Raw genomic sequence first — 12,418 nt, forward strand, 5'->3', positions numbered from 1 at the left:
AAATTAAACAGTTCAGTGTTTCTTAAATGTTTTTACAAATTTTCGAAAAACTAATCAAAAAATAAATTTTGTTTTTTTTTATACTTTTAGAAAATAACTAATGCAAAATTGTAAACGAGTCGAAAAAAAATGTTTTTTTCACTTTGATGAAGATTAGGCAATGTTTAAAAACAATATGTGCAATTGTTCCTTTAATTTTTTTGCAAAACTTTGATCAATCGGTAAAAGAAATCGGTTTGATAATAAAAATTGGCAAGGTTGTGGGGGATACTTTCAGCTGTAAAAATACCTAAAAACATTAGTTTTTCCATCAATATTAGTGAATACGCGGTAGATTTACTAAAACAACGTAAAAAGTTACTTTTTTCTCTTTTCTTTAAATCAATGTTAAAGGCGAAAAAAAAATTATTTTCAAAAAAATCATAAAAGGATCTTATAAGACGTTTATTCCAGTTTTTGACACTACTCTTATATTCTCTGTGTAGTCATTGGTTGCTAAAATATCGATGATCAAAGACAAAATGATCTTTTTTCATTTAAAGTCAGATATCTCAGCGACAAATTGTCGTAAAGAGAATAGAAAGAAAGCATATTAGCTATCCAACCTATAAATTGACGTAACTAAAAAAAAATATTTCCACGTCCTTGGACTAAAAACAAAACCATAAAAATTTAGATTTTTTTTCTTGCCCTATTACTTAGAATTGCGGGATAACCGTAGCACAGAAAAAATATTTGCTAAAAGATCTCAAAACTAAAAACTAAAAGCTTCAAAATGTTTTTTTTTAATCTAGATACGACCATTTCTCCATGAGTTACAGCCTTTCAAAAATCACCAAAAAAATTGGAAAAATTGTTTGTTAATTTAATTTTTTGGAGTAGTGTATTTATTTAAGAGTCGTGCCTTAAACTTCTAGATCCTCTTTGCTCAGTGATCAGTAGTCATTTTTAGAACAAAAAACTCTTTATTTGCTTTAATTAATACGCAGGTAATCTTTGTTTGTTTTAAGTAAACCAACAGTTTTTGTTTATTTTAGTTAGAACAAAGAAGGTGCAATTGACAATTTTTAAGCAAAAGAAGATTTTTAAAACAAATACTTTTATAAAAATGCAATTTTAAGTAAGATTAACATACATTTCTCCTATATGGCGCAATGCTTGATTAGCAAACCTTAACTTTAGAAAATCATATTTTCAAAACTAGTCGGTATATTTTTTTAAAAATTTGAATTGCAACTAATTAAAAGATGCTCTACACGATGGTGATGATGAAAAAAAAAACTTGTAGTTTTTTTTTTTAGATTATTTCGATTCACTTCGAACTTCATCGAACACTGTTCGAAAAAAAATTCGCCAATATTCAATTTCAAATTGCATATTGTTCTAAAGCGGAAGTCTATTTTTTTATAATTGTTTTATTTTAAGAAAATCGGCCTAATTGTTATTGAGTAATGATTTTTTAAAGTTAAAGTGTTTGAAATTCATTTAAATTAGAAAAAAAATATTTAATTTAAAGTGTGTCTTCTTAATTTTTTGTTAGTGCATTTGATTTGTCTCACTGAGAGTCACAACATGACTTTTTTTTGTCGCCCTGTATATTTACTGTAAAGTGTGGCACAGTTTTCCGGACTGGAGTCTTGATCCCTGTCTTTCGTGCTAAATTTCTCGCCCAAACTGACAGATAAGTCATCCCCGGCATCGCCACTGTACTCCCCAAGAATCCTAAGAATGTATCCTTCATTCTCGTTCCCGATACTGAACGCGTTGTAATGAGCAAACCCTTTTTTGTCCTCCCAATCCACAAGTTCGACTAACAGTTCGTTAGCTTCGTAACCTTCAATTTAACGTTTTATTATTTTACTATAAATTGATTTTGTACCTGTCAAGGCGTACAAATGCTCCAAACCTAGCCAAAACTCCCCCGCTAGGTTCCCAAACCCGCTTTTGTATTCACTCCAAGTTAAATAAAAATTTTGGGAGCCGTCAAACCTGCTGAGGATGTAGGTCCAGCCGCCTCCTCGTGTCTGAAAATCGCACAAAACCATAAAACTTTCAGGCGAGTGGTCGGGTTGGATGCGGTAGAAGCCTGAAATGTTTCTACCATTTGCTTGCACCTCTTTGCAGTGTTTTGGGAGTTGAGTGGTTTTCTGTGGTGGTTGGGTCTAAAAATATCAGTTATGAGAGTTACCACGAGTAGCTTCTTACTGTGCATTCAGGCGATACAACGTTTTGAAATGCAATAAAATTTAAAATTGTAATTAGTTTTAAATACATTTTGTTTGTCTTGGATGTGAAACGCACTTTCTAAGACGATAAGAGATTAATGTGACATTATACTTGACCTATGACCAATTTTTCTAAACATCTTATTTGTGCACCAAATCTCCATGCATTGTTTTCTCAAAAACAAAACTACCAATCTTTGAAAAATATTAGGCACTAACATCGTAGCTGTTTAACTCTGAAGACATTTCTGAGACAAAATAAAATTAAATAAATGTTTTAGGACTTTGACTCTTATTCTAAAGTAAAATTAAGGATTTCGGTTTTAAATAAATCAATTTTTTACGCTTATTTGCTGATTTGGCGTTTTTATGCTAAAAAAACTTTTTTTGAGCTATTTTCATGGTAATTCTGATTATTTTTAGTGAAGTTTATTAGCTTTAATAAACTGTAGACAACTTTGTAAAAAAAATGCAAAAATTTTGTCGCAAAGGAGGGAAGATCCTTCTACGTCAGCTAATTTTAAATACGCTCCAATTTTATTACAAGTTTAGAAGTGGAAAGAGGCTTTTCACACATTAAAAATGTGCCAACCGATAAAAAAAACAGTTTTCTAACCGATAATTTAGAAAAGTTTTAATCATTATTTTTTATAAAAATGATAAACAATCAATTTTATTAAAATGTTTTTATGTATACAGGGTGAATATAAGGTATGGAACTAAACGTTTTTTTTTTAATTATTTGCCTCCAAAAAATAATAATTAATATAAATTAAAATAATTTAAAAAATGTGATCGTATTTTGAGAACAAAATTTTGTTTTGTTTCTGAGTTATGCGATCTTATTTGTCAAAATTGCAATTTATGCAAAAAAAAATTTTTTAATTAAATATAATGTAGATTATTGTAATCCTTAGATCATGACCTTCATGAAAAAATGGTTTAATAGTGGGTTGCCATTAAAAAAAAATAAAACAATGGTAGAACTCAAACACAAAAGAAAATTTCGAAAAATTTTGTTTTTGTAAAACATATTTTTATAGTACTTTATCATTCATCAATTAGTTTTTCCAAAAACTAAATAGTTTAAGCAAAAAACATTTATTTCTAAACTTTTAATTCACTTGGTATGGTATATACTATTTTATCTTCACTTGAACCATCATCTAGCTATTTTTTTATTTTGACAAGTGTCATCCTCCACATGACTTGTGTTAGATCACACCGATTTAATAATGGATAATAATTTTGTTATTTCGTTTTTTTCGAGGATTTTTTTAATAAAATTAATTAAATTATTAAATAATTCATGTAACTATTGATAAATAAAATACCACACCAATAAAGTACACAGGAAAATAATAGAAGAGATTTAAATCCCGTTTTTTGTGTTTTTTTTTTATATATATTTACATAAAACTTATTGTAGTGTCGTTTCACTCCACAAGTTTGACCAATCTTACATTTTAACTTTGTCTTATTTCATTTGAATATTATAAAATGTACATTTGGGTGCAAAAAAAACGTAAATTGTCAAAAACAAAATTGTCAGATTTTTCAAAAAACATGTTTTTTACTACTAGCTGTAAAAAATACCATTATCTAGTTTGTCGAGAGGTTGTGAAGTTGTTTTTCTCCTAATAGTCAATAATCATTTTCATTATAGACCAAGGGCTATAATTAGAGGTGGGTAAATGCCAACATTGGAGGGTATTACATTGATACAAATACTTCTAGAATATTATTATTATTATTATCAATACTAAATCAAATTCAAAAAAACTTATTTTTTTTTCATTAATAACATCAGAATAACCCCAACTCTAAAACTGTGAAAACAATTTATTTCTTGTTAAAATACTATCGGTAGTGAGAAAAATTTTAACACTTTTTCCCTTTTCTTTGCAGAATTTGTTATTTTAACAAATATTTCATATTATGAAAATTCCTTTAATAGTAGCAAACGTGAAAAAATGATATAAACTCATTTATGATAAGAAGAAAATAATACTTGCAACTTAAGTTATAACTCAGGTAAGTAATTAATTACTGTAGCTAATTGTGAATTAACAAAAATTGTAGTTGTGAATTACATGTTAGTCTGAGACAACATGTCCATTAGGTAGGCTATAAAGAAATCTCTTCTCTACCTTGTGTTATAAATATACTATTATTTTATTTTTATTTTTGCTGTAACTTTACTTTTTACTTTCAAGTATTTAATACTTTTTCTGTTAATAATAAGAGGTAACATGTTAGTGTTGTAAAAAAAAATATTACACCAATGAAATAATAGGAAAATAATAGAAAACATGCTAAAAATCGTTTTTTGTATATTTTTTATTTACATATTTAGATAAAACTTACATTTTGACTTGGTCTTATTTATTGAAAATTTATAATGCTACAATATGAAATGTTTTGAATCTAGCCAAGGTTGTTCCTGTAGTCACTACAATTTGCCACCAAATGTTAGGTTAGTAAAAAATATCAAAAAATAAAACAGAGGTACTATTGTATGTTCTAATTATGCGAATTCTATGGAAAATTTTATTTAATAATAATTAAGATTTTAATAATTCAATATTTCGTTAATTACATAAATGAATTAAAATTTTACCAATTAATATCCTGCATACAAATTATTATAAAAATAAAATGTTATTAAACACAAAATTTCTGTCTCCAAATTTCTTGTTCAACAATTTTTGGTCTCACCATCATTTTAGCTTTTTTGAGACCATAAAGTGATCCACGAAAAGTAGACCAAAACATGATTTTGTATCTGTTATCGTCTGATACCACTCTCTTCCTGTATTTGCCTGTGAGCTGAGCCATCATCGTACCATGTTTATACCACCATGCTCCTCCTCAAAATGTTTAATTTATTTCAATTTTGTCTATTTATCCAAAACTTACGGTACGAAACAGCACAAGAATCTTTGTCTTTTGTAGCGAATTTAGCATCTACGCTGGAACTGAAAGCATCATCAGCATCGCCACCGTATCCTCCGATTACTTTCAACGAAAATCCTTCGGCTTCACTACCAATTGCAAACGAATTATAATGGGCATAAACTCTTCTATAGTCCCAGTCTTCCATTTCAACCAACAGTTGGTATTTACCGTCTCCTATCAATTACTAAATTAAAATTAAAAATTTTTGTACTGATTTACCCGTCAACTCATATAAGTGTTGTAAGCCCAACCAAAATTCTCCGCTTAAATTACCGAAACCTTGCTTATAATTCTCCCAATCTAAATAAAAATCCACAGACCCATCGAATCGGTTAAGAAAATATGTCCAACCTCCACCTCTAGTCGCCATATCACAGAAAACTAAAAAGGGTTTGGGACTACTTTTTGGCTGAATCTTGTAGATTCCTGAAATGCTTTTGCCGCTTTCTAGCACTTCTAGACAGTTTGCAGGAACGCCGTTTTGAGGCATTTTTATGCCTTTACTATTTTTATAATTCCATATTTTTTGTATTTGCTCTTCTATTTTATCTAGACGATTGTTTAATTTTTGATAAAAACTTTCTGGCTCTTCTATTTTACTTGAACAATTATTTAATTGTTGAAAAGTGTCACATGGTTTTTGATTTATGGGTGTTAAAAACTAAACATTCACAAATTATGTTTAAAAAATATTCACATTTTTAGGTACTTATACTTACCCCCCACTGCTCTGGAGAAACTTTTACAGCAAAAATTAAAATCAAAACAAACCTTACATTTAAGACCATTGTTTTAGGGAATATATTTCCTCTTTTTACAATTTATTTGTCTTTAAAATTTTAACTGTGGTAAAATTCTTGATCTCTTACCTATTTATACCATGATATCGAAAGTTATCGTGACCAACGGGGCTCATAAATTTGTAATGTACATCATAAAATTTTTACTACACCAACAAAATACACAGGAAAATAATAGAAGACATTTTCAAATCCGTTTTTTGTTTTTTGCATACTTTTTTATACCGGGTACTCCAGAACTCAGGCCCTAGAGAAAAATTCCTTGAAAAAAATGTTAAAAAATTTTATCTATAAAAATTTCGAAGTTATGGGAGTCTAAATTTTGCTCTTTGACTCTATTTATTTCTATGGAAAAATAATTTTCCAAGTTTTTTTTGTTACGGACTATTAGAAGAGGAAACAAGAAAGCTGTATCCTAAATTGTAACTCCATTTAATGTTATTTGTGGCTTTTATTGGCAAATTTTTTGTACCTTTATTAAATAATTATAAAAATAACATACACAAGATCATCAGTACCTATATTTAAATAGACATAAAAAAATACAAATGTCAAAATTTTTATTTTTAATCATTTTTTCATGTTCCTATTTTCTTATCTTTCTTGAAAATTTTCTCTGAGGCGCGAGTTTTAATATTTTTTTTATTTACATAAAACTCATTGTAAATGTCGCCTCATTCTACAAGTTCTACCAACCTTACATTTTGCCTTTGTTTTATTTCATTAATAATGTATTTAGTATTTTATGAAATGTAATGTTAGTAGAAGGAAAAATGCGACAAAAGTGTTGTTACTGTGTGTATTAATTATATGGGAAAATTTATCATTTATGATGACATTCTTTATTTATCAATTTCTTGCAATAATAGGTCTCACAATTATATAAAAATTATTATTCGTGGTTATAATAATTAAAATTAAAAATAATTAAAAACTAAAGACTTTATTTTCTTCAAATTTCTTCTTCACCTATGTGCTGGTTTCACCATCATTTTAGCTTTTTTAAGACTATAAAATGATCCACGAAAAGTATCCCAAAACATGATTTTGTATCTGTAATCATCTGATACCAATCTCTTCATGTATTTGCCTGTGAGATGTGCCATCATCATACAATCTTTATACCACCATGCTCCTCCTTAAAATGTTTAATTTATTTAATTTTTTTCAATTTACCCAAAACTTACCCCAGGAAACAGCACAACGATCTTTGTCTTTTGTAGTGAATTTAGCACCTGCACTGTACCAGAAAGAATCATCAGCATGTCCACTGAATCCTCCTAATATTTTCAACGAAAATCCTTCGTTTTCACTACCAATTGAAAACGAATTATAATGGGCATAAACTTTTTTATCGTCCCAGTCTTCCATTTCAACCAACAGTTGGTACTCACCGTCTCCTATCAATTACTAAATTAAAATGTTATTTTTTTTACTGATTTACCCGTCAACTCATGTAAGTGTTGTAAGCCCAACCAAAATTCTCCTCCTAAATAACCAAACCCTTGCTTATAATTCTCCCAATTTAAATAAAAATCCACAGACCCATCAAATCGATTGAGAAAATAAGTCCAACCTCCATCTCTAGTCTCCATATCACAGAAAACTAAAAAGGGTTTGGGACTACTCTTTGGTTGAATCGTGTAGATTCCTGAAATGATTTTGCCGCTTTCTAGCACTTCTAGACAGTTTTCAGGAAGGCCGTTTTGAGGCATTTTTACGCCTTTACTATTTTTATTATTCCATATTTTCTGTATTTGCTCTTCTATTTTATCTAGACGATTGTTTAATTTTTGATAAAAATTTTCTGGCTCTTCAATTTTATTCGAACAATTATTTAATTGTTGAAAAGTGTCACATGGTCTTTGATTTATATTTACGCCTTTACTATTTTTATTATTCCATATTTTCTGCATTTGCTCTTCTATTTTATCTAGACGATTGTTTAATTTTTGATAAAAACTTTCTGGCTCTTCTATTTTATTCGAACAATTATTTAATTGTTGAAAAGTGTCACATGGTCTTTGATTTATGGGTGTTAAAAACTAAACATTCACAAATTATGTTTAAAAAATATTCACATTTTTAGGTACTTATACTTACCCCCCACTGCTCTGAAGAGACTTTTACGGCCAAAATCAAAATCAAAACAAACCGTACATTTAAGACCATTATTTTAGGGAAAAGTTTCCTCTTTTTACAATTTAATTGTCTTTAAAATTTTAACTGTGGTAAATTTTTTCATCTCTTAGCTATTTATACCACCAGATCGAAAATTATCTTGGCCAACGGGGCCTATAAATTTCTAATGACTTATGCATCATAAATTTTTTATTACATCAATGAAATTATACAATGGAAATCATTTTTTGTTTGTGTATGTACTTTGTTTTACTTCATCAAAATGGTAAATATATTGAAATGTTCTAAATCTAGCCAAAACTACTCCAATTTACCATCAAATATTAGTAGAGGGAAAAATGCGACAAAAGTATTGTTGTATGTTTGAATTATGTATCTATTTATTTAGTTTATCTATTTTTCATTTATGCACATTATTTTTATAATTACACAAGTAAATTAAAGTTTCTTTCAATTATATCCTATACAGGGTGTGTCCCAGCGAGTTGGTAAAGTCCAATACTGACCTTTAAACGATAATATTTTAAAACGTGTATATGGGAAATTGATAGATACTAATCTAGTTCATCGCCTAAAGTTATTCACAACAAGACAATTTAATCGACTGATTTTGATTTCATTTCTTTAACAATTTATATATTATTTTAAGACTACGTCTGTGATAATATTGTTTATTTATACTTACAACTTGATCTCAAAAATTACACAGGTCAACACGAATTTTGACTTTGATAATAGAGTATGAATTTTGATAGATTTATCGATAAGTTAGACAAAAAAATATATATGGCCTGAAAAAGTTTGCTTTCGAGTCCAGGAGAACGGTTGATCAATATTTTAGAAAATTCATAGTTTAAATTTTTATTTGTAAAAAACTCGAAACAAATATATTTATGTACAAATTTTTATCAGCTTTTAATATCATATCAAATTACAAAAAAATACAAAATAGTATATCTTTTACTTTCATGTTTATAAGTACTTTGTCTCACTAAACACCAAACTCCCATCATATTTTCGTTGTATTGGCCCTAATAACGATGTTTGAAGTCCATGATGTCTTGATGAAAATGTTCTTATTGTTCTTCTGAATACGCCCCCATGTTGTTTTCAAATTTATCTAAATGAGCATATGTACTTTTAGAGACATTCTACAGCTCATAGTTTTAAAGTTTTCTAACATGTTATTAACTAGCTCTCGGTAATTTTTAACTTTGTTATTCCCTAAAAATCCAAAAACTACTCCTATAAAACTGTTTCAAATTTTTTGTTGAGCACTGGTAAGTAATTTTGGAAATTCTTCACTGGCAAAAAGTTTTTTTTTATTTGTGAATCAACAAAAATTCCAGCTTTAACCTTTGCTTCTGACAACTTTGGAAAAAAGTTTTTTTAAAAATGTAAGCTTCAGATTTTTGATCTAGTTTTTTACGAATTGTTACATAAGGCCTTGATGTGCAAATAGGGTTTATTATCATAACTACCACAAAAGCAAACTTTTGAAGGAATATGGGTATTTTTTTATTTTAAAGCGTAGTGAATGGAAAAATCACAAAATAAATTTTAAGACAGACATTTTTTTATGTAAAGTTGTGTTATCTTCTTTAACGGGGGTCATACATTTTGATGATTTTTTTACAAAAACTAAAAATTATAAAACACTTTCACTACTCCAAAAAAACTTTCAAGAGAAAAAATAAATTATTTAAAAGTAAAATAACTTTAACAATTTTTATTACTTTTGTTGTAATAATAATAGAAAAAATATAGTACTCAACTTGTGCACAATGTAGAAACAACTTTTAAGCGTACACTTTTTATTGTTAAATTTTCGAACACTTTAAGTGGCAGTTTTAATAATTCCACACCACAAATCAAATTTTTTCTCTTGGTCGTACCATCATCCTAGCTTTCCCCAAACTATACTTCGGTCCATGGTACCCTCCCCAATACATCCCTTGGTACATAAACTCTTCCGGAACCTCGCCTTTCAGATACTTTCCGTTTAGATTACTCATGTCGCAACTTCGGTACCACCAAGCCCCACCTAAACAAAACTGTACCAACAAACCCAAAAACAACCCATAACTCACCATGTGCTTGCGCGCAACTCCCTTCCGGCCACTCGTCCTGGTCCAAATCCTTGGTACTAAACTTACTCCCGGCATGGTATGTTAGAGAATCCCCCGCATCCCCATTATAACCCCCCAGAACCTTCAAACTGTAGCCTTCAGCTTCGCTACCAACACTGAAAGCGCTATAATGGGCGAAAACCCTAGTTTTGTCCAAATCCTCGAGCTCGATGAGTAATTCGTTAACCTCCGAACCTAATTTTTTTATAAAGTTGCCACCGACAAGTGTGCCTACCTGTGAGTTGGTGCAAGTATTCGAGACCTAACCAGAATTCGCCCCCTAGGTTGCCAAAACCAGTTTTATAGCTGTGCCAGTTTTGGTAGAAATCTTGGACTCCTGTGTAGCGGTTCTGGATGTAAGTCCAACCTCCCCCTTGCGACGATAACTCGCATAAGGCCAAAAAAGGCCGCGAGGCCAATTCAGGCCGAATTCGGTAAATTCCAGAGACGTTGTTGCCCCTCTCTTGCACCTGTTTGCAATTCTCAGGGAAGCTGAGCAATGGTTTTGTTGCAAGTTTTGAATTAGACTTAAGTGCAATTTCAGAAATGTTTTTCCTGAGATTGTCAATTCCCGAATTGATGTTTCTAAGTGCAGCCACAACAACTTGAAGTCCTTTTTCCAGGTTATCGATTTGTAAATTTGTGTGTGGTTGGGGTTGGTCAGAAACATGTCCTAATTCACTCTGGAGTGCTTTAAGGGCTGTTTCAATGTCAGCATTTTGCGATTCGAGGGCATGAAGTCTCCGATTGCTTTCTTTTAATTCCGAAGTTTGTTTCGCAGATTGGACTTCGAGACGCTTGAGTCTGTATTCGAGCTGGTCCGTATTGTAAGCCGTCTATGGAAAAAAACTGAAATAATTAAAAGCTTTTTAGTTTTTTATTTTTTTTATTTAACTTGCTTTGTTGTCTGTTTGCACAAAATCTTACGAGTCAAATTTAAAACAGCTCCTGTCGTCCCAACAAACTGAAATTTTGGATACATACGTAATTTTCATGACATTACAATAATATTTACTTTAATTAAGAGGAGTAATTTATAAACAATTAACAATTGTTATAAACAAGTATCAATATCTCGGCTCCAAATTGAAATACAAAGAAGGAACCAACTTCATTTGTTAGAACAGAAAAAATCCTATAGGTTGATATGATTCGTAAGGGCTGAAATTTAAAACAGATTCAACAAATAAAAAAATTGTATTTTAGAAAACAATAAATAAAGTGAAAAACAGAAATATAAAAGTGTGTCAGAAGAGAAGATACCAGGAACATGGAAAAAATGTTTAAAAAAAAATAAAAATTTGACATTTATTTTAGGACATTTGATATTATTTTATGTTTTTTTAATAATATGTACTTATGATCTTGTTCATGTTTTCTTATAGTTATTTATGAAAGGTACAAAAAATTTGTCAATAAAAGGCACAAATTAGTTACAAGTTACAATTTAGGATACAGCAAAAAAACTTGGAAAATTATTTTTTTAGTCAAAATGCAAAATTTAAACTTTCATAACTTCGAAATTTTTATAAATAGAATTTTTTACCATTTTTTCCATGTTACCTTACATGACAGTTTTATCTGGAACACGAATTCTGACGCACCTGTATATCTTACTTATTGTGGTAATAAAGAAATATACCAGTAGTAAAGAAAAAATAAAAAAAATTTCTTAGGACTTTGGACAAATTAAAATAATTCGATTTATTAAAAATGTACACATAAATGACACTTTTTGCAAAAACTTTTTATTTTCCTATTTTTGAATTTTTAGTTTTTTTGTTACATAATTGTATTTTGTACACAAATGTCACAAAAGTGATCATTTTTATGAGTAAATATTAGAAGAAAAAGTTTTATCTTTCAGCCATGGAGTAAAAATTTTATTTTTACTTTTACCATAACATTTTCTGGAGAGGTACATTGTAGATCATTTACATCTACTAATTGTACTACTTAAATTTATACAATGAAAAAAATCGGTAATATTTTCCATTATTAAATTTTATTTACAATTTTTCACACAAATTTTCTCTTTCTGAATTACTATTGTTACATCATGACCTAACTAAAGTCGCATTTTTATACTATTTTTGTATTTCTCATATACGTGTATCAAACCATGCAAATTTACTTTATTTTGTTATTTTATTATTATTTTTTT

The 12,418-nt window shown here is 29.2% G+C and overlaps 4 protein-coding genes across 5 annotated transcripts in view; all 4 read right to left on the bottom strand.

Moving 5' to 3' along the window:
• The window catches only part of LOC123014675 (fibrinogen C domain-containing protein 1-like), a 3,963-nt gene extending 1,626 nt beyond the window's left edge, over positions 1-2,337 (bottom strand). The window contains exons 1-3 of one of the 2 annotated variants that reach the window (XM_044413897.1): positions 2,206-2,337; positions 1,880-2,162; positions 1,604-1,834 (exon numbers count right to left, since the gene is read on the bottom strand). In XM_044413897.1, coding sequence (XP_044269832.1) covers positions 1,604-1,834; positions 1,880-2,162; positions 2,206-2,274 — 583 coding nt within the window. In that variant the 5' untranslated portion in view covers positions 2,275-2,337. The remainder of the gene's footprint in view (positions 1-1,603; positions 1,835-1,879; positions 2,163-2,205) is intronic. The other variant, XM_044413898.1, reaches the window with a different exon arrangement.
• A 2,297-nt stretch (positions 2,338-4,634) lies between these two features.
• On the bottom strand, positions 4,635-6,020 carry LOC123014734 (angiopoietin-related protein 2-like). The gene is made up of 4 exons (XM_044413982.1): positions 5,903-6,020; positions 5,403-5,844; positions 5,145-5,357; positions 4,635-5,095 (listed from the first exon to the last, which is right to left on the bottom strand). Exons 1-4 carry the CDS (start codon positions 5,969-5,971, stop codon positions 4,890-4,892), a joined length of 930 nt encoding a protein of 309 aa, XP_044269917.1. The 5' UTR covers positions 5,972-6,020; the 3' UTR covers positions 4,635-4,889.
• Positions 6,021-6,948: 928 nt separating this feature from the next.
• LOC123014878 (angiopoietin-related protein 1-like) lies at positions 6,949-8,258 on the bottom strand. The gene is made up of 4 exons (XM_044414174.1): positions 8,087-8,258; positions 7,428-8,028; positions 7,171-7,383; positions 6,949-7,121 (listed from the first exon to the last, which is right to left on the bottom strand). The coding sequence occupies exons 1-4, from the start codon at positions 8,153-8,155 to the stop codon at positions 6,949-6,951; spliced, it is 1,056 nt and encodes a 351-aa protein (XP_044270109.1). The 5' UTR covers positions 8,156-8,258.
• A 761-nt stretch (positions 8,259-9,019) lies between these two features.
• Positions 9,020-12,418, bottom strand: part of LOC123014469 (techylectin-5B-like) — a 4,514-nt gene continuing 1,115 nt past the window's right edge. Inside the window, exons 2-5 of the mRNA XM_044413608.1 lie at positions 10,490-11,090; positions 10,216-10,449; positions 10,021-10,169; positions 9,020-9,245 (exon numbers count right to left, since the gene is read on the bottom strand). Of these exons, the coding sequence (XP_044269543.1) occupies positions 9,135-9,245; positions 10,021-10,169; positions 10,216-10,449; positions 10,490-11,090 (1,095 nt within the window). The 3' untranslated portion in view covers positions 9,020-9,134. The remainder of the gene's footprint in view (positions 9,246-10,020; positions 10,170-10,215; positions 10,450-10,489; positions 11,091-12,418) is intronic.

Source organism: Tribolium madens, unplaced genomic scaffold (genome assembly GCF_015345945.1).
Source record: "Tribolium madens isolate multiple individuals breed KSU strain unplaced genomic scaffold, Tmad_KSU_1.1 Scaffold_97;HRSCAF=244;Tcas5.2_LG3a, whole genome shotgun sequence".
NCBI classification, from domain to species: Eukaryota; Metazoa; Arthropoda; class Insecta; order Coleoptera; family Tenebrionidae; genus Tribolium; species Tribolium madens.

Bases quoted from the DNA above. Each gene is read 5' to 3' on its own strand.
- LOC123014878 (XM_044414174.1), bottom strand. From the start codon at position 8,155: ATGGTCTTAAATGTACGGTTTGTTTTGATTTTGATTTTGGCCGTAAAA. The intron at 8,029-8,086 runs GTAAGTATAAGT...GTGAATGTTTAG, and splicing joins TCTCTTCAGAGCAGTGGGGG to TTTTTAACACCCATAAATCA. The intron at 7,384-7,427 runs GTAAATCAGTAA...AGTAATTGATAG, and splicing joins ACACTTACATGAGTTGACGG to GAGACGGTGAGTACCAACTG.
- LOC123014734 (XM_044413982.1), bottom strand. From the start codon at position 5,971: ATGGTCTTAAATGTAAGGTTTGTTTTGATTTTAATTTTTGCTGTAAAA. The intron at 5,358-5,402 runs GTAAATCAGTAC...AGTAATTGATAG, and splicing joins ACACTTATATGAGTTGACGG to GAGACGGTAAATACCAACTG. The intron at 5,096-5,144 runs GTAAGTTTTGGA...AAACATTTTGAG, and splicing joins TTCTTGTGCTGTTTCGTACC to GAGGAGCATGGTGGTATAAA.